The following is a 23,415-nucleotide window of genomic DNA, read 5'->3' on the forward strand; positions in this document are numbered from 1 at the left end:
CTCTGGATAAGAGCATCTGCTAAATGACTAAAATGTAAATGTAAAAAATGTAGGTTGAGAGGGGTGTATCTTGGCTATAAAAGATCTTTGTACTTTTCTGTGGTCACTTTCAATGGTTCATTAGAGTTAGCGCATCATTGAAAGTCAAAAATGCTATTGCAAAGCTCTTATTATTAAAGATGTAGTTTAAGTATAACTCTGACTGGTGTGTGAAGTTTGTAGCTCTCCTCATTTGTTAATGCAGAAATATGCCACCACACTATATGATGTCAATGCAGAAAAATATTCTATGACCCTCTTTGGTGAAAATCTACAGTGAATCAATAACAAACCACAAATGAGCGTAAATACAGGAATCATATTTATTATTTCTCTGCATTTACATTCAGGACCAAGGACAACACAGCTCAATAGCATTCCACATTCTGTGAAGAAACCATTGTCCAACCAGCAGCTCACTAAGATCACACAGTCATCTCACTGCTGACCACTGATTGGCTTTTCAAAGCGTAATGACAATGCTGTGTTCATAAAGAAGTGGGAAGGTGGTAATTACCAGTTGTGAAGTCGTAAATATCAGTTGGATGTATTCACGTGCTTTCAACTCGTTGAGAAACTCAGATTGGCTAATGGCCAACAAGCTGCGTCAACCACAAACTATAAGTACAGCTATCATGTTTGTACAAAAATGATAGTGTTAAAAAACTTTGTGTAAATAATATTTTGTTGTTGCATTTAACTATTGAAAATACTGTTTAAAAGGTAATTTCCTTAGTAGGTGACGTCAGAGGTTTCCCACTGGTAATTTCCCAGAGTTTCCCACTGGTAATTACCAGTTGGAGGGGTGTTCAAGTGGATTTTTACCAATTGTATGTAAATACCACCTTCCCACGTGCTTATGATTGCAGCATAACTCATATAGTCCCACTGTATTGTCTCTGGTACAGTAGGCAATCTCAGTGTATCAGAAGTCTTTTATCACATTCCGTATTAACCAGTGCTGCCCACTGCACTCCTGAATGATGAGCTGGTAGGAAGTGTCCTCCCCTGGGGCAATCTCCAGACATCTCTTTGTCTGTCTGTTCTGGATGGCTTTTCCCTGTAAAACACAGCAAACATTGCACTGTACAACATCACACTAAAGTCAAAGACATCTCCTATGTTTCCAACAGTTTATAGGCATCAATTTCCCTATTTCATGTTGGAGTGCTTACCTGTTGAAATTCCCAGAGCATGTAGAATGCCTTCTGCTTGGCCTCCTTGCATTCATACAGTCCTGGGGTTCGAGTGCCAATGTCCATCAGACAGCGATTACTGTTGTACTTGTGAGACTTGATACCTCCAATGTAGATCTCCCCGCTGGCTCGATAATAACAGTTCTGGACAGAGAGGATAGATATTTTGACTTTTCTGTATCTGTGGTATTGACAGTACTTTGCATTGTGGTATGGGTTGAATCCCGGCTCTGCTATTGGATGGACCATATTATACCACTAGTTAAATTCTAAAATACTAAGCAATGATTCTACAAACCTGTGGATCAAAATAATGGCATTCATGTAAAATAGGTGTGTTCCCCGGAACTGGGCCTTGATCTATACAGAGATCCATCTTCAGGTCATTGACCAGCTGTTGATTTTATGAACACAGATTAAACAGTTTTAAAAGTGCAAATTCCTATCATGATAATGAGTTGGATGTATGACCCTGCATCCTATTGAAAAAAGAATGCCATGCACCAAACATAGTTGATGAGGAAATTCCAGAACAACAGAAACATTTTAGCATCACTCACAGCTCCATAACCAAGCAAGTCACCCAGGGGGTCTAACATGGGATACACATTGTCCAGATACCACTGGAAGGGTTTGCAGTTCAGACTCTTTCTCAACTTCTTCCTCTCTGAAACATCCCCAATGTCTATGCCATGATCCTGTGGTGAGAAAGAGGAAGGTTTCTAAATCAGAAACACAGGCTATGTGAGCAATCCACCTATTATCCACTTGATGATGGCTTACTGCCATCATTTTACATAGATCCTATGATCTTTATTATGGCATTGAGTAATAGACCATTTTATAATATTGACTGTCTAGTCTACTTATTTTCAAACACAAAGCATGCATAACAGCGATGATTGTTATTCCATAGGAGCAGCTGAACAAAACCTACTTTTTGAATGGTTTGTTGTGTACAGTACCTTCAGTGGGAGGTTCCAGGCGATGTTGACATTATGTTTGTATTCATCCATCCAGACCTCAGCCACTCTCAGAGCATTCCTCTTCATTATAAAGCTCAGGTCTGGGAGATAGGGTTTATGGGCCCTCTCGATGTGGGCTATTTTAGAACAAGGTATGACCTCGACACTTCCACCACACAGCCACACCTAGACACACCAAACACCAAGAGAGAAGGAAGAGTTTATAGATATGGACTGAAGTGTCTGGATGTTGGACGTAGATTGGTTTGTTCAAACTGAACGACTCAAGAACAGAAAGCAATTCTGCAAACACAAGTCTGCTTTGATTTCTAACATTCATTCATAAACTGTAGCAGAGGGGCTTACCCGGATGCCCAGTTCAACATTTTCACCTCCATAGATCTTCATACCACCATCCAGAGCACCAATTTCCCCAAAGAACAGGCGATCAACCACTAGTATGCCCATAACGGAGGGGCTCCTGGCAAACATACACAACAAATCATGGTCATTTCTAAAATGGGAGATGTGACATTCATTTTAATGAATAGATAACGCAAAATAACAATACCGGTGTAAATATTAGGTAAGATTTTCCTCCCAAAGCTGTGCTTTACATATAGCCTTTTCAAACAGACTAGTGAAACAGGACTATCCTCCGATGATGAAATCACAAACAACTCACTTTCCTGGCTGTGTCTCGTCTTTTAAGGCATACCACTCAGGTCGGAAGGACTCGTACATACACCATAGGGCCCAGTCAAAGGCGTGTGCACTCGGCCAATAACGCGTGACTGTCAAGTCATCGAAATGGACTTTGTCAAACACCGGTGACAACACCAACGTGCGGTCCTCCTTTATCCGAGCTAACAGAGGCTCCGCCCTGTTCACAGAAACACAGAGTGAAAACATTGTGTTAAAGGACTCTCAAAAAAATATCACTGAGTGTCTTTATAATATAAACCATTCAGACTACCATCCCACGTGGACTTCTATGTGGGCATCCAAGATGGCCACCACGTCTCCTTCAGCTTCCCTCCACCCTGAGAGGCGGGCCTGTGTGAGACCGAGCTGCTCCAGGTGTCTCACTCTCTTCAACAGGCCCGGACGCTCTTCATCGATGAAGCTGATGTAGGCATCCAACTTCTCCTTTAGGTCCTCTGTGAAAGCAGACACTTGCAAATCATTGGTACACAACAAAAGTTGAAAGCCACACTTGAGTTCAAATATACTTTCAAATGTTTCTATGCGGAGAGCATAAACAAATTAGGCGAACCATTGGAGCTGTGGTCATCCACCAGTATGATGTCTTTGAGCAGGCGTTGGGGGGTCTTGTTTATGATGCTGCGGACAGCTCTCTTGATGATTGACAGGGCCTCGTCCAAGTAGATCAACACCACGCTGATGGTGGGCAGGTCATGGGGGTACTGGTGATTAGCACACCTGACAGACACAACAAAAACATTTGGTCTACCTCATATCATTCAGTCACTTCACCAAAGCTGCTGTTTCACTCTTAAAGTTCGGCCATTTCAATGTAATTTGTCAAATTGCATTAAAAGTGCTGGAGATGGAATTGACCTCGGATGAGCACAATGGAACAGACTGGTTAGAACTCAGAAGTCTTGAGTTATCCATCATTTTTTGTGTAGAGGTGGCAGAGAGATGAGGAAAAAGATTTACATAGGATTGCGAGTATCAGGGAGTTCCCTGTTCAGGGGTAGTCTGTCACTCAGGAAGGCGTTGTATCCATACATCTGAAACAGCTCCTCTGCCTCTTTCTGCTCCTCCTCTGAGAGCTCATCACCCCAGCTTGTAAACAGAGCTGAGTTGGGGTACAACTTCTTCACCACCTTCCTCTCCTTCTTGACCTCGGTAGCCTTCACAGCCTGCCCCTCTTTCAGACTGATCCCGTTGTTGACTGACTTTACTGTGGACACAATTGACAGCATTTCATCAAACTATCTTTAATTGGTTATTTCTGTGTATTTCAGATTGTTTAAGGCTGCCAGAATCAATGAAAGTCACTCCTTTTGATACACACAGATTATGACCTCATTTACATAACTACTGTTTGCATTTGATTTTTTAAAAGTTGATTAATAAGGTTTGTTCTGCCTTGGAGGATTACCTTGAAGTAACTGTTGTAAATTTGTAAAAGTAAACAATGTGGCAAATTTTGGCACACAGAAGTTGGTAGATCAAAATGTAACACATGTTGAATAACAAACAACAGTATGCAGGATTAAAGAACATTCTAAAATGATTATTGGCCATATTTTATAGATTTGATCTAATCCTTTATTTGTTTATTTAAACCCTTTATTTAATTGAGAACAAATGTGACCGACCGCCTCAATTCAGTTTTATGTTGTAAAGTTTTTTATTGTGTTTTTTACATTAGATAAAAGTAGAGACTCAGAGCTAGAAAATGGTATATCATACACTGCAGTTGAGGAACAATGCGAAAGTAATTCTGCATTGAAAGTTGATCAACTTTGAAGAAAATGGCCCTTGACCATCTATTAGACAATTCTTCTTTGCCAACACCTGTTCAGCAATGTTCACACCCTCTTAAGCCTTAGCCGCACCCGTCTCTTTAAGGATTCTAATGTGAAGACATGCTCAACGGAGTAAGTAGTTTAGTCAACAACCAAAGATTTCAATACTAAAAGTAGTAGCCTACAATAATGAAAAACTCAGTAAAAATACACTTCATCTAGTCCTTGGCCTATATCCTAATCTAACTTTGGTGCAGATCATGTTGTTCTTTACATTACCATCTCTGGTAAACACAAAAAAAAGTGTCCAGATAAAAATATGTTATACATTTTGGTAATTTTTAGATTACGCTTACACCCTAAATTGATGGGTCATGTGAAGGAAATGCTATAGCCACCCCCCAGCAACATCTAGCTAAGTGGATGGGTCACTATTGTCTAGACATGTACAGTACACATGTTCATGAAATACAATAGATGGCCGTAATCACCTGGATATCTTGATGGGTCATGCAATCATATGGCGAAATGGAGTCTTTTGCTTAGACATGTACATTTTTTTAGACATGTTTAGACATCTTGTTAAATCCAAGATGGCGTAGCAGTCGAACGTGTGTTTGTCTTGTCCCGTGTATATAGTCTTTCTCGTTTTTTTTCGTATATATTTTAATTTCACTTTCCATCTAAGAACTAAATATACTTTCCTGCAACCCGCCTCACCCAATGTGGTACGGATCTGATTTTTTTATACTTTTTAACTGGAACCTCCATCAGCAGCTAGCCACCTAACTAGACACTAGCTAGTAGTCATTGTTAGCCACTGCTAGCAGTCTTCACCTTTAGCTCGGACACCAGCCAGCTTTAGCTCGGTCAATACCTGCCAGTCTCCACAGCGCGATATCAACCCAGAGCATATCGAAGCATATCAGACTGCTTTTCTCTACCACGTCACTGTATTCCTGCAGCAAGCTCTGGACCATTACACTGGATCATCGCAGCTAGCTAGCTGCAACCAAGTGGCTATTGCTGGCTAACGCCTCTGTCCTGAAGCAAGAACCAGATAGCCTTGAGCTTGCCTCGAGTTAGGCCCATCTCCCGGCTAGCCGACGAATGTATACCAGCTAACTCTTGGGCTACAATACCTCTTTTGCCAATTGGCCTGGACCCTTTATTGTCGACACCGAGCCCTGCCGATCCATCACGACTGGTCTGCCGACGTAATCGTCCGATGTGGCTTCAACAGGATTTTCCGTTGCGATGTCGCCGAAGACCCATCTGCTAGCCCCGGCCCGCTAGCTTTCTGAACGCCGTGTCTCCCGCTCGCCTAGCGTAGTAGCGACTACCAAATGGCTCCCTGACTTACCTATTGCTGCTCAATGGACCCTATGATCACTTGGCTACACAGTTGATGCCTGCTGGACTGTTCACTAACATGTTGTTAATCTGTCGACCCCAGCCTCAAACTCGGGTCCTGTGTGTACCTAACTGACCCTCTCTGCCCATTCATCACCATTTACCCGTTGTTGTCTTAGCTCTCCCGATCAACACCTGTGATTGCTTTATGCCTCTCTCTAATGTCAATATGCCTTGTCTACTGCTTTTTCGGTTAGTTCTTATTGTTTTATTTCACTGTAGAGCCCCCAGTCCCACTCAACATGCCTTAGATAGCTCTTTTGTCCCACCCACCACACATGCGAAGACCTCACCGGGCTTAACTGGTGCCTCCAGAGATGCAACCTCTCTCATTGTCACTCAATGCCTAGGTTTCCTCCACTGTTCTCACACCCTACCATACCCTTGTCTGTACATTATGCCCTGAATCTATTCTACCACACCCAGAAATCTGCTCCTTTAATTCTCTGTTCCCAACACACTAGATGACCAGTTCTTATAGCATTTAGATGTACCCTTATCCTACTCCTCCTCTGTTCCTCTGGTGATGTAGAGGTTAACCCAAGCTCTGTAGCCCCTAGTACTACACCTATTCCCCAGGCACTCTCATTTGTTGACTTCTGTAACCGTAAAAGCCTTGGTTTTATGCATGTTAACATCAGAAGCCTCCTCCCTAAGTTTGTTTTATTCACTGCTTTAGCACATTCAGCCAACCCTGATGTCCTAGCCATGTCTGAATCTTGGCTTAGGAAGGCCACCAAAAATTCAGACATTTTCATCCCCAACTACAACATTTTCCATCAAGATAGAACTGCCAAAGGGGGCGGAGTTGCAATCTACTGCAGAGATAGCCTGCAGAGTTCTGTCATACTATCCAGGTCTGTGCCCACACAGTTCGAGCTTCTACTTTTAAAAATCCACCTTTCCAGAAATAAGTCTCTCACTGTTGCCGCTTGTTATAGACCCTCCTCAGCCCCCAGCTGTGCCCTGGACACCAAATGTGAATTGATTGCCCCCCCATCTATCTTCAGAGTTCGTACTGTTAGGTGACCTAAACTGGGATATGCTTAACACCCCGGCCGTCCTACAATCTAAGCTAGATGCCCTCAATCTCACACAGATTTCAAGGAACCTACAAGGTACAGCCCTAAATCCGTAAACATGGGCACCCTCATAGATATCATCCTGACCAACTTGCCCTCTAAATACACCTCTGCTGTCTTCAACCAGCATCTCAGCAATCACTGCCTCATGGCCTGCATCCCTTATGGGTCCGCGGTCAAACGACCACCCCTCATCACTGTCAAACGCTCCCTAAAACACTTCAGCTAGCAGGCCATTCTAATCGACCTGGCCCGGGTATCCTGGAAGGATATTGACCTCATCCCGTCAGTAGAGGATGCCTGGTTGTTCTTTAAAAGTGTTTTTCTTACCATCTGAAATAAGCATGCCCCATTCAAAAAATGTAGAACTAAGAGCCCTTGGTTCACTCCAGACTTTACTGCCCTCGACCTGCATAAAAAACATCCTGTCGTGTACTGCATTAGCACGGAATAACCCCCGCAATATGCAGCTTTTCAGGGAAGTCAGGAACCAATATACACAGTCAGGTTGGAAAGCAAAGGCTAGCTTTTTAAACAGAAATTTGCATCCTGTAGCACTAATTCCAAAAAGGTTTGGGACACTGTAAAGTCCATGGAGAATAAGAGCACCTCCTCCCAGCTGCCCACTGCACTGAGGCTAGGAAACTGTCACCACCGATAAATCTACGATAATCGAGAATTTCAATAAGCATTTTTCTACGGCTGGCCATGTTTTCCACCTGGCTACCCCTACCCCAGCCAACAGCTCTGCACCCCCCACAGCAACTTGCCCAAGCCCCCCCCGATTTTCCTTCACCCAAATCCAGATAGCTGATGTTCTGAAAGAGCTGCAAAATCTGGATCCCTACAAATCAGCTGGGTTAGACAATCTGGACCCTCTTTTTCAAAAATTATCCATCTAAATTGTTGCAACCCCTATTACTAGCCTGTTCAACCTCTCTTTCGTATCGTCTGAGATCCCTAAAGATTGTAAAGCTGCCGCGGCCATCCCCCTCTTCAAAGGGGAGACACTCTAGACCCAAACTGTTACACACCTATGTCCATCCTGCCCTGCCTTTCTAAAGTCTTCGAAAGCCAAGTTAACAAACAGATTACCGACCATTTCGAATCCCACCATACCTTCTCCACTATGCAATCTGGTTTCCAAGCTGGTCATGGGTGCACCTCAGCCACGCTCAAGGTCCTAAATGATATCATAACCACCACCGATAAAAGACAGGACTGTGCAACCGTCTTCATCGACCTGGCCAAGGCTTTCAATTCTGTCAATCACCGCATTCTAATCGGCTGACTCAATAGCCTGGGTTTCTCAAGTGACTGCCTCACCTGGTTCACCAACTACTTCTCAGATATGGTTCTGTGTGTCAAATTGGAGGGCCTGTTGTCTGGACCTCTGGCAGTCTCTATGGGGGTGCCACAAGGTTCAATTCTCGGGCCGACTCTTTTCTCTGTATATATCAATGATGTCGCTCTTGCTGCTGGTGAAACTCTGATCCACCTCTACGCAGACGACACCATTCTGTATACAGTTGAAGTCGGAAGTTTACATACACCTTGGCCAAATACATTTAAACTCAGTTTTCACAATTCCTGACATTTAATCATAGTAAAAATTCCATGTCTTAGGTCAGTTAGGATAACCACTTTATTTAAAGAATGTGAAATGTCAGAATAATAGTAGAGAGAATGATTTTTTTCAGCTTTTATTTCTTTCATCACATTCCCAGCGGGTCAGAAGTTTACATACACTCAATTCGCATTTGGTAGCATTACCTTTAAATTGTTTAACTTGGGTCAAATGTTTCGGGTAGCCTTCCACAAGCTTCCCCCAATAAGTTGGTTGCATTTTGGCCCATTCTTCCTGACAGAGCTGGTGTAACTGAGTCAGGTTTGTAGGCCTCCTTGCTCGCACACGCTTTTTCAGTTCTGCCCAAAAATTGTCTATGGTAATGAGGTCAGGGCTTTGGAATGGCCACTCCAATACCTTGACTTTGTTGTCCTGCCGCCATTTTGCCACAACTTTGGAAGTATGCTTGGGGTCATTGTCCATTTGGAAGACCCATTTGCGACCAAGCTTTAACTTCCTGACTGATGTCTTGAGATGTTGCTTCATTATATCCACATCATTTTCCTCCTCATGATGCCATCTATTTTGTGAAGTGCAACAGTCCCTCCTGCAGCAAAGCACCCCCACAACATGATGCTGCCACCCCCATGTGTCACGTTCCTGACCTTATTTTCCTTTGTTTAACTTTGTTTAGTTGGTCAGGACGTGAGCTGGGTGGGTAGTCTATGTTATGTGTTTCTATGTTTGGTTCAATGTGTTGCCTGATATGGTTCTCAATTAGGGGCAGGTGTTTGACGTTTCCTCTGATTGAGAACCATATTAAGGTAGGTTGTTCACACTGTTTGTTTGTGGGTGATTGTTTCCGTGTTAGTGTTTTTCACCACACGGTACTGTATAGGTTTCTGCACTTCGTTTATTTGTTTTGTAATTCAGTGTTCAGTTTTGTTATATTAAATCATTATGAACACTAACCACTCCGCGTATTGGTCCGATCCGTCTCGCCTCTCCTCGTCCGAGGAGGAGGACGAATATGAAAGCCGTTACAGAAACACCCACACCCAAAGGACCAAGCGGAGTGGAAAAGGGCAGCGACAGCAGCAGCAGAAATCCCAGGACTCCTGGACATGGGAGGAGATTTTGAACGGTGAAGGACCCTGGGCACAGGCTGGGGAGTATCGCCGCCCCAAAGCTGAGCTGGAGGAAGCGAAAGCTGAGCGGCGGCGATATGAGGAGGCAGCACGGCAGCGCGACAGGTACGAGAGGCAACCCCAGATTTTTTTTTGGGGGGGGCTAGAGAGGAGTGTGGCTAAGCCAGGTAGCAAACCTGAGCGCACTCCTCGTGCTTATCATAAGCAACGCGTTACTGGTCAGGCACCGTGTTATGCGGTTAAGCGCACGGTGTTGCCAGTGCGTGCCCATAGCCCGGTGCGCTATAGGGCAGCCCCCCGAAAGTGTCATGTGAGTGTGGGCATCCAGCCGGGGCGTATTGTGCCTGCTCAGCAGGTCTGGTCTCCGGTACACAGTTTCGGTCCAGGGTATCCTGCGCCGGCTCTGCGTGCCGTGTCTCCGGGGCGCTGGGAGGGTGCAGTGCGTCCTATGCCTACGCTCCGCTCGTACCGGGCAAATGTGGGAGTGGAGCCTAAGGGAGAGGTGCGCGTAGTAGGCACTAGATCTCCAGTGCTCATCCACAGCCCGGTTCAACCTGTGCCTGCACTCTGGAGGGTACGGGCTGGAGTAGTATTCCAGCCTGGGGGAGTGGTGCCAAGGCTGCGCACCAGAGCTCAAGTGCTCCCCCACAGCCCGGTCCTTCAGGTGCCTCTTCTTAACATCAAGCCTCCTGTAGGTCTCTCCAGCCTGGTGGATCCTGTGGCAGCCCCACGCACCAGGCTGTCTCTCCGTCTCCTCCCTACAGGTGTGCCCGTCTGCCCAGAGCCGCCTGCACTGCCAGTCTGCCCAGAGCTGCCCGTCTGTCCCGAGCCGTCAGAGCTGCCCGTCTGTCCCGAGCCGTCAGAGCTGCCCGTCTGTCCCGAGCCGTCAGAGCTGCCCGTCTGTCCCGAGCCGTCAGAGCCGTCCGCCAGACAGGAGCAGCCAGAGCCGTCCGCCAGACAGGAGCAGCCAGTGCCGTCAGCCAGCCAGGAGCAGCCAGTGCCGTCAGCCAGCCAGGAGCAGCCAGTGCCGTCAGCCAGCCAGGAGCAGCCAGTGCCGTCAGCCAGCCAGGAGCAGCCAGTGCCGTCAGCCAGCCAGGAGCAGCCAGTGCCGTCAGCCAGCCAGGAGCAGCCAGTGCCGTCAGCCAGCCAGGATCCGCCAGAGCCGTCAGCCAGCCAGGATCCGCCAGAGCCAGCCAGCCAGGATCCGCCAGAGCCAGCCAGCCAGGATCCGCCAGAGCCAGCCAGCCAGGATCCGGCAGAGCCAGCCAGCCAGGATCCGGCAGAGCCAGCCAGCCCGGTGTTGCCCCTCATTCCGGTGTTGCCCCTCATTCCGGTGTTGCCCCTCAGTCCGGTGTTGCCCCTCAGTCCGGTGCTGCCCCTTAGTCCGGTGCTGCCCCTTAGTCCGGTGGGGTTAATTTGGAGGGTGGCCATTTGGAGGAGGCTACGGAAGCAGGGATTGACTATGGTGGGGTGGGGACCACGTCCGGAGCCGGAGCCGCCACCGTGGACAGATGCCCACCCAGACCCTCCCCTTGAGGTTCAGTTTTGCGGCCGGAGTCCGCATCTTGGGGGGGGGGGGGGGGGGGGGGGGGGGGGGGTACTGTCACGTTCCTGACCTTATTTTCCTTTGTTTAACTTTGTTTAGTTGGTCAGGACGTGAGCTGGGTGGGTAGTCTATGTTATGTGTTTCTATGTTGGGTTCAATGTGTTGCGTGATATGGTTCTCAATTAGGGGCAGGTGTTTGACGTTTCCTCTGATTGAGAACCATATTAAGGTAGGTTGTTCACACTGTTTGTTTGTGGGTGATTGTTTCCGTGTTTGTGTTTTTCACCACACGGTACTGTATAGGTTTCTGCACTTCGTTTATTTGTTTTGTAATTCAGTGTTCAGTTTTGTTATATTAAATCATTATGAACACTAACCACTCCGCGTATTGGTCCGATCCGTCTCGCCTCTCCTCGTCCGAGGAGGAGGACGAATATGAAAGCCGTTACACCATGCTTCACCGTTGGGATGGTGTAATTCGGCTTGCAAGCCTCCCCCTTTTTCCTCCAAACATAACAATGGTCCTTATGGAAAAACAGTTATATTTTTGTTTCATCAGACCAGAGGACATTTCTCCAAAAAGTAAGATCTGTGTCTCCATGTGCAGTTGCAAACCGTAGTCTGGCTTTTTTATGGCGGTTTTGGAGCAGTGGCTTCTTCCTTGCTGAGCGGCCTTTGAGGTTATGTCGATATTGGACTCGTTTTACTGTGGATAGAGATACTTTTGTACCTGTTTCCTCCAGCATCTTCACAAGGTCCTTTGCTGTTGTTCTGGGAATGATTTGCACTTTTCGCACCAAAGTACGTTCATCTCTAGGAGATAGAACGCGTCTCCTTCCTGAGCGGTATTATGGCTGCCTGGTCCCATGGTGTTTATACTTGCATACTATTGTTTGTAGAGATGAACGTGGTACCTTCAGGCATTTGGAAATTGCTCCCAAGGATGAACCAGACTTGTGTTCTACAAATTTTGTTTTTGGAGGTCTTGGCTGATTTCTTTTGATTTTCCCATGATGTCAAGCAAAGTTTGAAGGTAGGCCTTGAAATACATCCATAGGTACACCTCCAATTGACTCAAATGATGTCAATTAGCCTATCAGAAGCTTCTAAAGCCATGACATCATTTTCTGGAATTTTCCAAGCTGTTTAAAGGCACAATCAACTTAGTGTATTTAAACTTCTGACCCACTGGAATTGTGATACAGTGAATTATAAGTGAAATAATCTGTCTGTAAACAATTGTTGGAAAAATGACTTTTGTCATGCACAAAGTAGATGTCCTAACCGACTTGCCAAACTATAGCTTGTTAACAAGAAATTTGTGGAGTGGTTGAAAAACGAGTTTTAATGACTCCAACCTAAGTGTATGTAAACTTCCGACTTTAAAACTAGTTTTTCAACCACTCCACAACATTCTTGTTAAGCATCAGCTGTCAGAGCAGCTTACCAATCACTGCACCTGTACACAGCCCATCTGTAAATAGCCCACCCAACTTCCCCATTCTCATATTGTTATTTATTTTTCTTGCTCTTTTGTCACCCCAGTATCTCTAATTGCACATCATCAACGAAACATCTATCACTCCAGTGTTAATGCTAAATTGTTATTATTTCACCACTACGGCCTATTTATTGCCTTACCCCCCTAATCTCTGTCACGCCCTGACCATATATTGCTTTGTATGTCTATATGTTTTGTTTGGTCAGGGTGTGATGTGTGTGGGCATTCTATGTTGTATGTCATTGTGAAGGATGGTTTTGTTCTCTTTTAACATAAATATATGCCTTATAGAAGTAGGACATGTTAATCACAAAACATAGCGTGACTGCAGAAAAGCTGTTGTTAATCTAGGGTGTCGACTGTGCAAACCACAAGGTTGAGACAAGATGCTGAATAACAAGAAAACAGGAACTGAGGAATGTATAGAAACCAACAAATCAGTTCAATCTTCACAAACAACATTCCGGACATTTGAATCCTGAGTGCTGTGTCTGGGCACCACCGATAGGCTAGCAAGTCTAAACCACGCTAAGCCTCTACTGTGACAGGCCAACTCTGAAGTTGGAACTACCACTGATACAGTATAAAAGAAGATGTCTGTACTATTTCAGTCAGTTCCCTGCTTTACCCTGCGTGGTGATACAGTGAACCCGTATATACGAAAATTGCATTTACCATTTATCGATTGAGTTTAATTAAAATACTTAAAATATATTCGGTGACTCTGAATCACATTTTGTCCTGATACCAGATTTGAACTGACGCAAATCTCTTTCAATGTCTAGGTTGTCTGTTTCTATGTGTTTGGTCTGGTGTGGTTCCCAATCAGAGGCAGCTGTCTATCATTGTCTCTGATTGGGAGCCATATTTAGGTAGCCTGTTTTCCTTTGTGTTTTGTGGGTGGTTATTTTCTGTGTTTCACCATACGGAACTGTCACGATCGTTTGTCAGTTTATTGTTTTTGTTCATTGTTCAAGTATTCTTATTAAAATGGATACTTGCTGCGCATTGGTCCTCCTCTTCTCATTCCAACGACGAGCGTTACACACACACTGTACATAGATTTTTCTATTGTGTAATTGACTGTACGTTTGTTTATCCCATGTGTAACTCTGTGTTGTTTTTTTTGTCGCACTGTTTTGCTTTATCTTGGCCAGGACGCAGTTGTAAATGACACCTTGTTCTCAACTGGCCTACCTGGTTAAATAAAGGTGAAATATATATTTTTTAAAGCAATTTAAAAAACATTTAGCTAACTAGCTAGCTAAACATTGAACCGGGACAATCCCAACTCATGTTACTACCAATACAAATATTGTCGTACCTGTAGTATGAACCTGCAGGTAGCTAAAGCTAACAACTAGGTTCAATGTTAGCTAGCTAACATTAGGCTATAACTAGCAATGCAAAAGGATTTCTGATTTGAATAATATTTCAACACAGATCACACACGTAACGTTAGCTAGCGATCCAGCAAGCTAACGTTCGCTAGCTAGCTAACTGTATGATTTAACTTGCAATGAAAACAACTTTGACAAAATTAGAAAATTAGAATATCTGAAGATGTAGCATGACTTTAACTCGTATACATGGATGAACGCTTCACGGCAGACTGGAACCATTTAATTCCATTTTGATTGTCGCTACATTTTATTTGGCCAGCATTGTGTGAAGTCATTTCGTTTCGTATTGACTGTGGCGTGTGCAGAAAGTAGCCCATCACTTTTTCCAACTGATCTGTCGATAGCGCCTGCTAAATTCAGGGCATGAATGTTGTTGAGAAAAGCAGCAAAACTTTTGTAGTTCTCTATGGCTAACGTTACATCTTTCAAAAACAGCGTGGTAAAAAGGACTATCAACACATACTGAGCAGTTTATGTTATAGACAGAAGCAAGCTACATGGCAGACCAATCCAAATTCACCTCCCGGAATGTCCAGCCCATTCATTATCTCAGCCAATAATGGCTAGCAGGAAAGTTTCTGTCTTTTTCCGTGGTTAAACCAACTAGTCTCGTAATTTAAATGTTTTATTCGTATTTACGGATGGAATACAAGTCTGTTATTAACGCACATGAAAGTTAACGTTCTAGAAGGCATTTCGGCCAAAATTCATGTTTACTTTCAAATGCCTCTCCTATGAACTAGTGACGTGTGACATACGCCTAGTTTCCTGAACAAGTCACAAATTCCCTTTCACAATCATCCCTGTGAAGTGTGAAATAAACATTTGGGGGATCAACTCTAGATATAGGCTCATGCTAGACTCAAATTGGTTCTCAATTAAATTAAGGGTTTAACAGTGGCAGCCTGTAGTCCAGGTACAGTATGTGAACCAGTGGAGGCTCCTCAGAGGATGAAGGGGAGGACCATCCCCCTCAGTGAAATTTCATAAAAATAAAAACATTATAGATATTAAAAAATGTATCCTTTTTAGATAAAACTCTACTAAATATGTTCATATGTCACCAAATAATTTCAAATTATTCAAATACTGTCACGTTCCTGACCGGTTTTCTGTTATTTTGTATGTGTTTGACGGTCAGGGCGTGAGTTTGGGTGGGCAGTCTATGTTATGTGTTTCTATGTTGGTAAAGGGTGACCTGATATGGTTCTCAATTAGAGGCAGGTGGTTTTCATTTCCTCTGATTGAGAGCCATATTAAGGTAGGTGTTTTCACATTGATTGTTGTGGGTGGTTGTCTCCTGTGTCAGTGTCTGTGTATGTTACGCCACACGGGACTGTTTCGGTTTGTTTGTTTGTTTGTTTGTTTGTTTGTTTGTTTGTTTGTTTGTTTGTTCGTTCGTTCGGTTTATGTAGCCTGTTCCTGTTTCATGCGTTCTTCGTGTCATGTAAGTTCTTATGTTCAGGTGCGTCTACATCGTTTGTTGTTTTGTAGTTTGTTAAAGTGTTTTCGTGTTTTTTCGTCTTTACTTTAATAAATCATGTCATATCACGACGCTGCATTTTGGTTCAATCCCTGCTCCTCCTCTTCGGATGAAGAGGAAGAGGAACGCCTCTGATACAGAACCACCCACCGAACCAGAACCAAGCAGCGTGAATTCGAGCAGTGGCCTGCTACACAGGATTATTGGAGTTGGGAGGAAATATTGGACGGAAAAGGTCCATGGGCACAGCCGGGAGAATATCGCCGTCCCAAAGCTGAGCTGGAGGTAGCGAAAGCAGAGAGGCGGCGATATGAGGAGGCAGCAAGGAGACGTGGCTGGAAGCCGGAGAATCAAGCTCAAGACCGGAGTTATGAAGGTACGCGGCTAGCACGGAAGCCCGTGAAGAAACCCCAAAAATTTCTTGGGGGGGGGCTAAGAGGTAGTGGGCCAAGGGCAGGTAGGAGACCTGCGCCCACTTCTCAGGCTAACCGTGGAGAGCGGGAGTACGGGCAGACACCGTGTTACGCAGTAGAGCGCACGGTGTCTCCTGTACGTGTTCATAGCCCGGGGCGGGTTATTCCACCTCCCCGCACTGGTAGGGCTAGATTGGGCATTGAGCCAGGTGTCATGAAGCCGGCTCAACGCATCTGGCCACCAGTGCGTCTCCTCGGGCCGGCTTACATGGCACCAGCCTTACGCATGGTGTCCCCGGTTCGCCTACATAGCCCGGTGCGGGTTATTCCACCTCCCAGCACTGGTCGGGCGACGGGGAGCATTCAGCCAGGTAAGGTTGGGCAGGCTCAATGCTCAAGGGAGCCAGTACGCCTGCACGGTCCGGTATTTCCGGCGCCACCTCCCCGCCCCAGCCCAGTACCACCAGTGCCTACACCACGCACCAGGCTTCCAGTGCGTTTCCAGAGCCCTGTTCCTCCTCCACGCACTCTCCCTATGGTGCGTGTCTCCAGCCCAGTCCCTCCAGTTCCGGCACCACGCACTAAGCCACCTGTGCGTCTCCAGAGTCCTGTACGCACTGTTCCTTCTCCCCGCACTCATTCTGAGGTGCGTGCTCTCAGCCCGGTACCACCAGTCCCGGTACCACGCACCAGTCCTATAGTGCGCTTTGAGAACTCAGTGTGTCATGTTACCGCTCCCCGCACTAGCCTTGAGGTGCGTGTCTCCAGTCCGGTACCACCAGTTCCGGTACCACGCACCAGGCCTACAGTGCGTCTCAGCCGGTCAGAGTCTGCCGTCTGCCCAGCGGCGCCTGAACTGCCCGTCTGCCCAGCGGCGCCTGAACTGCCCGTCTGCCAAGCGGCGCCTGAACTGCCCGTCTGCCAAGCGGCGCCTGAACTGCCCGTCTGCCAAGCGGCGCCTGAACTGCCCGTCTGCCAAGCGGCGCCTGAACTGCCCGTCTGCCAAGCGGCGCCTGAACTGCCCGTCTGCCAAGCGGCGCCTGAACTGCCCGTCTGCCAAGCGGCGCCTGAACTGCCCGTCTGTATTGAGCCTTCAAAGCCGCCCGTCTGCCATGAGCCTGCAAAGCCGCCCGTCTGCCATGAGCCTACAGAGCCGTCCGCCAGACAGGAGCCGCTAGAGCCGTCCGCCAGACAGGAGCCGCTAGAGCCGTCCGCCAGACAGGAGCCGCTAGAGCCTTCCGCCAGACAGGAGCCGCTAGAGCCTTCCGCCAGACCGGATCAGCCAGAGCCTTCCGCCAGACCGGATCAGCCAGAGCCTTCCGCCAGACCGGATCAGCCAGAGCCTTCCGCCAGACCGGATCAGCCAGAGCCTTCCGCCAGACCGGATCAGCCAGAGCCGTCCGCCAGCCATGAGCGTCCAGAGCCGTCAGCTAGCCATGAGCGTCCAGAGCCGTCAGCGAGCCATGAGCGTCCAGAGCCGTCAGCCAGCCATGAGCGTCCAGAGCCGTCAGCGAGCCATGAGCGTCCAGAGCCGTCAGCGAGCCATGAGCTTCCAGAGCCGTCAGCCAGCCAGGATCCGCCAGAGCCAGCCAGCCAGGATCCGCCAGAGCCAGCCAGCCAGGATCCGCCAGAGCCAGCCAACCAGGATCCGCCAGAGCCAGCCATCCAGAACTGCCCCTCAGTCCAGAGCTGTCTCTCTGTCCGGAGCTGCCCTTCAGTCCGGAGTTGCCTCTCTATCCTGACCTACCTCTCTGTCCTGAGCTATCTCTACCTTATCCCGGTGCTGCCCCTTGTCCCGGTGCTGCCCCTTATCTTAAGGTTACCCTTTAAATTAAGTGGGTGTAAAATGAGGGTGGTCATTCTAAGGGGGAGACGTAAGCTGGGATTGACTATGGTGGGGTGGGGACCTCGCCCAGAGCCTGAGCCACCACCGTGGTCAGACGCCCACCCAGACCCTCCCCTAGACTTTTGGTGGTGCGTTCGGAGTACGCACCTGAGGGGGGGGGGGTTATGTCACGTTCCTGACCGGTTTTCTGTTATTTTGTATGTGTTTGACGGTCAGGGCGTGAGTTTGGGTGGGCAGTCTATGTTATGTGTTTCTATGTTGGTAAAGGGTGACCTGATATGGTTCTCAATTAGAGGCAGGTGGTTTTCATTTCCTCTGATTGAGAGCCATATTAAGGTAGGTGTTTTCACATTGATTGTTGTGGGTGGTTGTCTCCTGTGTCAGTGTCTGTGTATGTTACGCCACACGGGACTGTTTCGGTTTGTTTGTTCGTTCGTTCGGTTTATGTAGTCTGTTCCTGTTTCATGCGTTCTTCGTGTCATGTAAGTTCTTATGTTCAGGTGCGTCTACATCGTTTGTTGTTTTGTAGTTTGTTAAAGTGTTTTCGTGTTTTTTCGTCTTTACTTTAATAAATCATGTCATATCACGACGCTGCATTTTGGTTCAATCCCTGCTCCTCCTCTTCGGATGAAGAGGAAGAGGAACGCCGTTACAAATACACTGTTTTGCAATGAAGGTCTAAAGTATCTTCAAAAGCACTTTCTGGGGTAGCTCCATGGTGTAGCCGGAGGACAGCTAGCTTCAGTCCTCCTCTGGCTACATTGACTTCAATACAAAACCTAGGCCTCACCCCCTTCCATAGACATACATGGTAATTGTGACCACTTCCGGAGGACTTCCTCCAACCAATCAAAGCTTTAGCAATATGAACTGATGTAACGGATGTGAAATGGCTGGCTAGTTAGTGGTGGTGCGCGCTAATAGCGTTTCAATCGGTTACGTCACTCGCGTTGAGACCTTGAAGTAGTGGTTCCCCTTGCTCTGCAAGGGCCGCGGCTTTTGTGGAGCGATGGGTAACGATGCTTCGTGGGTGACTGTTGTTGATGTGTGCAGAGGGTCCCTGGTTCGCGCCCGGGTCGGGGCGAGGGGACGGACGTAAAGTTATACTGTTACACTGACATGTTGTCCATCCAATCATAGAATTAGGATCAGAGAATGAACGTAGTGTGAGGAATTGTGCCACAGAGCATTATGGGGGTTATATGTGTTAAAAACCCTTTCATTCTCTGGGGTACATGGAAAAGGTGCAAATTAAAAGCCAGGGTCGACCTCTGCCTGAGATCAGTTTCATGAAGAAGGATGAAAAGGTGAGGGCGTTCAATACCAAACTGGCATCAAAAGTATAGCTGGTTAACAGGGAGCCTTTCATCAATACCAACTGGTATCAAAAGTACAGCTGGTTAACAGGGAGCCTTTCATCAATACCACCTGGTATCAAAAGTATAGCTGGTTAACAGGGAGCCTTTCATCAATACCAACTGGTATCAAAAGTATAGCTGGTTAACAGGGAGCCTTTCATCAATACCAACTGGTATCAAAAGTACAGCTGGTTAACAGGGAGCCTTTCATCAATACCAACTGGTATCAAAAGTATAGCTGGTTAACAGGGAGCCTTTCATCAATACCAACTGGTATCAAAAGTATAGCTGATTAACAGGGAGCCTTTCATCAATACCAACTGGTATCAAAAGTATAGCTGGTTAACAGGGAGCCTTTCATCAATACCAACTGGTATCAAAAGTATTGCTGGTTAACAGGGAGCCTTTCATCAATACCACCTGGTATCAAAAGTATAGCTGGTTTAAAAGGGAGACTTTCATCTGCTTTTTGGAAAGTCTGAGCCTTGGTCGAAAGGTGGGTACAGTGACCTGAAGAACATCGATCGTTCAGCTAAACGGCAAAACAAAACAAAAGCACAAGCATATAAATGCCCACATCAGATTCAAGCTTCTGGGAAGAAGCTGCATCGATAGACGACACGACGAGAGGGTGAAAGTTCCGCCAACAAGGGCAACTACAATGAGCTTGCAGAGGCAATTGCACATTACAACGCTTTACTTGCTGAACATATTGAACTTTCGACTGTCTTTTCTAGGATGTCGAAAACAATTCCGAATGATTTGATACCTTCCATCGCATCTTCCATTAAATTGTAGATAAAAGAGAGAGGTTGACGCAACACATTTTTTCGCGTTCGCTCCATTAGGCTTACCACTATCCTCCGGTATTTATTTAGCAAAGATGATAACACATAATCACTCCGCACAGACACAAGCAAAAACTCATTACATAAACGTTGCACCTAAACATTAGAAATCTGACATGCTGTATGGGATGAAAATGAGAGTATTTTTCAGTCTGATCAACTGTAGGCTACTAATAAGAGCAGCTGAATAACGTTACATCCTATGCGCCCTGTCCGTAAACTAATTGATAACGTTATGTATTTATTGTCCGTTTGTGTGTCTGGAGAAAATGTGAATGTGATCAAATTTAGTTTAAATTCCAAATTGGGCTGGCTAGGCTACCTATACGTTTTTAATCCAAAATGATTAACTGGAATGAATCAGTCAACATAATAGTGATGACAGATGTGAGTAAATGTTTTATAAGGCCTACAGTTGCATAGGCCTGCATGATACAAACATGCATAAAGCAAGCTCAGCCCTGTGAGTTCTATTGTCTATCAGTTGTTGTCTATGTGTCTGGGTAGAGGAAATCCCCCTCCTAATCTAGTCTAAATATAATTTATATGAACAAATATAAGGTAGCTGCAATTTGACAGGGGTTTCATCCCCCCAGGGCCAGGAGTTTGTTTCAGGAGTTTTTTTAAAACCATGTGAACTGATTAGGAAAAACTGGTCCCATCATAGCCCATATAAAACGTTTTTACAACTGATTAATCACTGTCATACTTTATAGGGTCCAGAGTTTTCCTAGTTAGGTTAGCATATAAGGAAAAACTCCAGGCCCCAGGAGGTAAAAATTACCCCACCGCTCTGGGACCTATGATGCCACCAGTCTGCTTGCAGTTGTCAGTTATCAGGTATGTGAATGATCAGGGCTTTATTCAGGAATTTTTCTTGAGCTACATTGATGTGTCAAGTGGGCGAAATGCGCAGTCTGTGTTTGACTTGAATTTTGAGAATGAACTTAATAGAGAAACTCATTGTCCAAACCTACGATGGCACAGCTGTAATGGAATGTATCTGCTATTTATATTTACAGCTAAGTCCCCTCCTGTTCCCTGATTAAGAGGTGATGACCACTCCACTACCATTGTTAACTCTCTCATTACATGAACTGAAGTCACTTCTCATGTGCACGCTCATTTATTTTATTTAACCTTTATTTAACTAGGCAAGTCTGTTAAGAACAAATTCTTATTTACAATGACAGCCAAACCCGGACGGCACTGGGCCAATTGTGCGCCCCCCTATGGGAATCCCAACCGTGGCCGGATGTAATACAGCTTGGATTCAAACCAGTGACGCCTCTTGCACTGAGATGCAGTGCCTTAGACTGCTGTGCCACTCGGGAGCCCAGTTATTGTGTGTAAAGGTGCAATTATTTTTTCACACAGGAATTTGGTGTTGCATAACTTAATTAAGTAAATAAAACAAGTATCCATTTATTGTATTATTTGTAAACTCAGGTTCCCTTTATCTAATATTAGGTTTTGGTTGAAGATCTGATAACACTCAGGATCAAAAATATGCAAAAATAGAGAATATCTGAAAGGGGGCCAATACTTTTTCACAGCACTTTTAGATGAAGGAGATTGATACCCACCTAGCTTCTCGATGTGATCCTCCATCTTCTCCAGCCTCTTGAGCATGTCCTGGCCCCTGACCGAGTCGTCCTGATGGGCCCTCTGCAGTCTTTCCCCATGAGAATGAACCTCCCGCTTAATGGATGTGATGTAGAGTATTCCAGCGGCCATGGCCAGCAAAGAAGCCAGCCCTCGAACCCAGCCTAGCCTCATCGTCCCTCTGCGTGTGAGTACTCAGCCTGGGGATACAGACAGGATTTCCTTCCTCTCTCACTGAGATCCAGGCTCACCTGAAAGGAGGGAGGGGCGATGTAATAGAAGGTTCCAAGTGAAGAAACGAGAAGAGCAGTCGCAGATAGTCAATCAAAAATCTATTTGTTTTACTAAACAGAGAGAGACCTCCAGCACAGAAGCAGAGAACATGTCTAACTGGCCTTCTCTGGAAACACCCTTGTATCCTAATCAGGATACAATGTCTGTAAATACCAGCCCAAGAGGCTTGTCAGCTTCTTCAGAATCACAGTGTTTCACACAATACAATAATAATCAGTGTATCCTCTGTCTTTGTACCTCCAGTCTTCCGTCAACCATATCAGCAGTTATGAGTTTAATCCATAACATACAGCCTCTAGTCTAGTTACCATCAACCCAAGTGTTACAAACAGAACACTGGAAATCACGTGTATTACACAAACTCTAAATTAAATATGTGACCTACCGGCTCGATTCGGTCTTATGTAGCAAAATGTGAAATTGTGTTTCTTACATTGGATAAACGTAGACTTAGAGCTAGAAAATGGTATATCACACACACCAGTTGAGAAACACTGGAAAAGTAATTCTGCTTTGAAAGTTGATAAACTTGTAACCCCAGTTTGAGAAAATGGTCGTGGAATGTTTTGTTACACCTACTGGAGAGCTCTTCTGTCTACACCCATTCAATGTCTTTCACACCCTCTTAAGTTTCAGCCCCACCCATCTCTTTAAGGATTCACATGTGAGGCCATGTGCTAAACAGTGAATACAGTCGTGTACTAAACAAACAGAGATTTCAAGACTAAAGGCTGGTTTATACTACGTCTATCAACATGTCTGTATACAGTTGTCATTCATTATTACAGGAAACTCACAACAATATAATAATTAAGTTAATGGCGAGCTAATTACAGAAAATTGCTTATGGTTGTGAGTGTGACAAAGCAAAAGCCGGGCATTCTACTAGAGCAGTGGTTCCCAAACTTTTTATAGTCCCGTACCCCTTCAAACATTCAACCTCCAACTGCGTACTGCCTCTGGCTCCATAGCCAGCGCACTCTCAAATATTGTTGTTTGTGATCATTGTAAGCCTACCAAACACACTACACGATACATTTATTAAACATAAGAATGAGTGTGAGTTTGTCACAGCCCTGCTCGTAGGAAGTGAAAAAGAGCTCTTATAGGACCAGGGCACACATAATAACATAATAACAATCAATAATTTTGTGCTTTATTTAACCATCTTACATATAAAACCTTATTTGTTCATCAACAATTGTGA

General features: G+C 45.6%; 1 protein-coding gene across 1 annotated transcript; it reads right to left on the reverse strand.

Moving 5' to 3' along the window:
- Positions 1-964: 964 nt before the first annotated feature.
- LOC120032078 (probable polypeptide N-acetylgalactosaminyltransferase 8) lies at positions 965-22,088 on the reverse strand. Its single transcript, XM_038978024.1, has 11 exons — positions 21,896-22,088; positions 3,884-4,130; positions 3,477-3,643; positions 3,177-3,360; positions 2,886-3,083; positions 2,567-2,681; positions 2,201-2,386; positions 1,796-1,933; positions 1,534-1,629; positions 1,215-1,379; positions 965-1,099 (listed from the first exon to the last, which is right to left on the reverse strand). The coding sequence occupies exons 1-11, from the start codon at positions 22,086-22,088 to the stop codon at positions 965-967; spliced, it is 1,824 nt and encodes a 607-aa protein (XP_038833952.1).
- Positions 22,089-23,415: the final 1,327 nt, after the last annotated feature.

This window comes from Salvelinus namaycush, chromosome 38, assembly GCF_016432855.1.
Source record: "Salvelinus namaycush isolate Seneca chromosome 38, SaNama_1.0, whole genome shotgun sequence".
NCBI classification, from domain to species: Eukaryota; Metazoa; Chordata; class Actinopteri; order Salmoniformes; family Salmonidae; genus Salvelinus; species Salvelinus namaycush.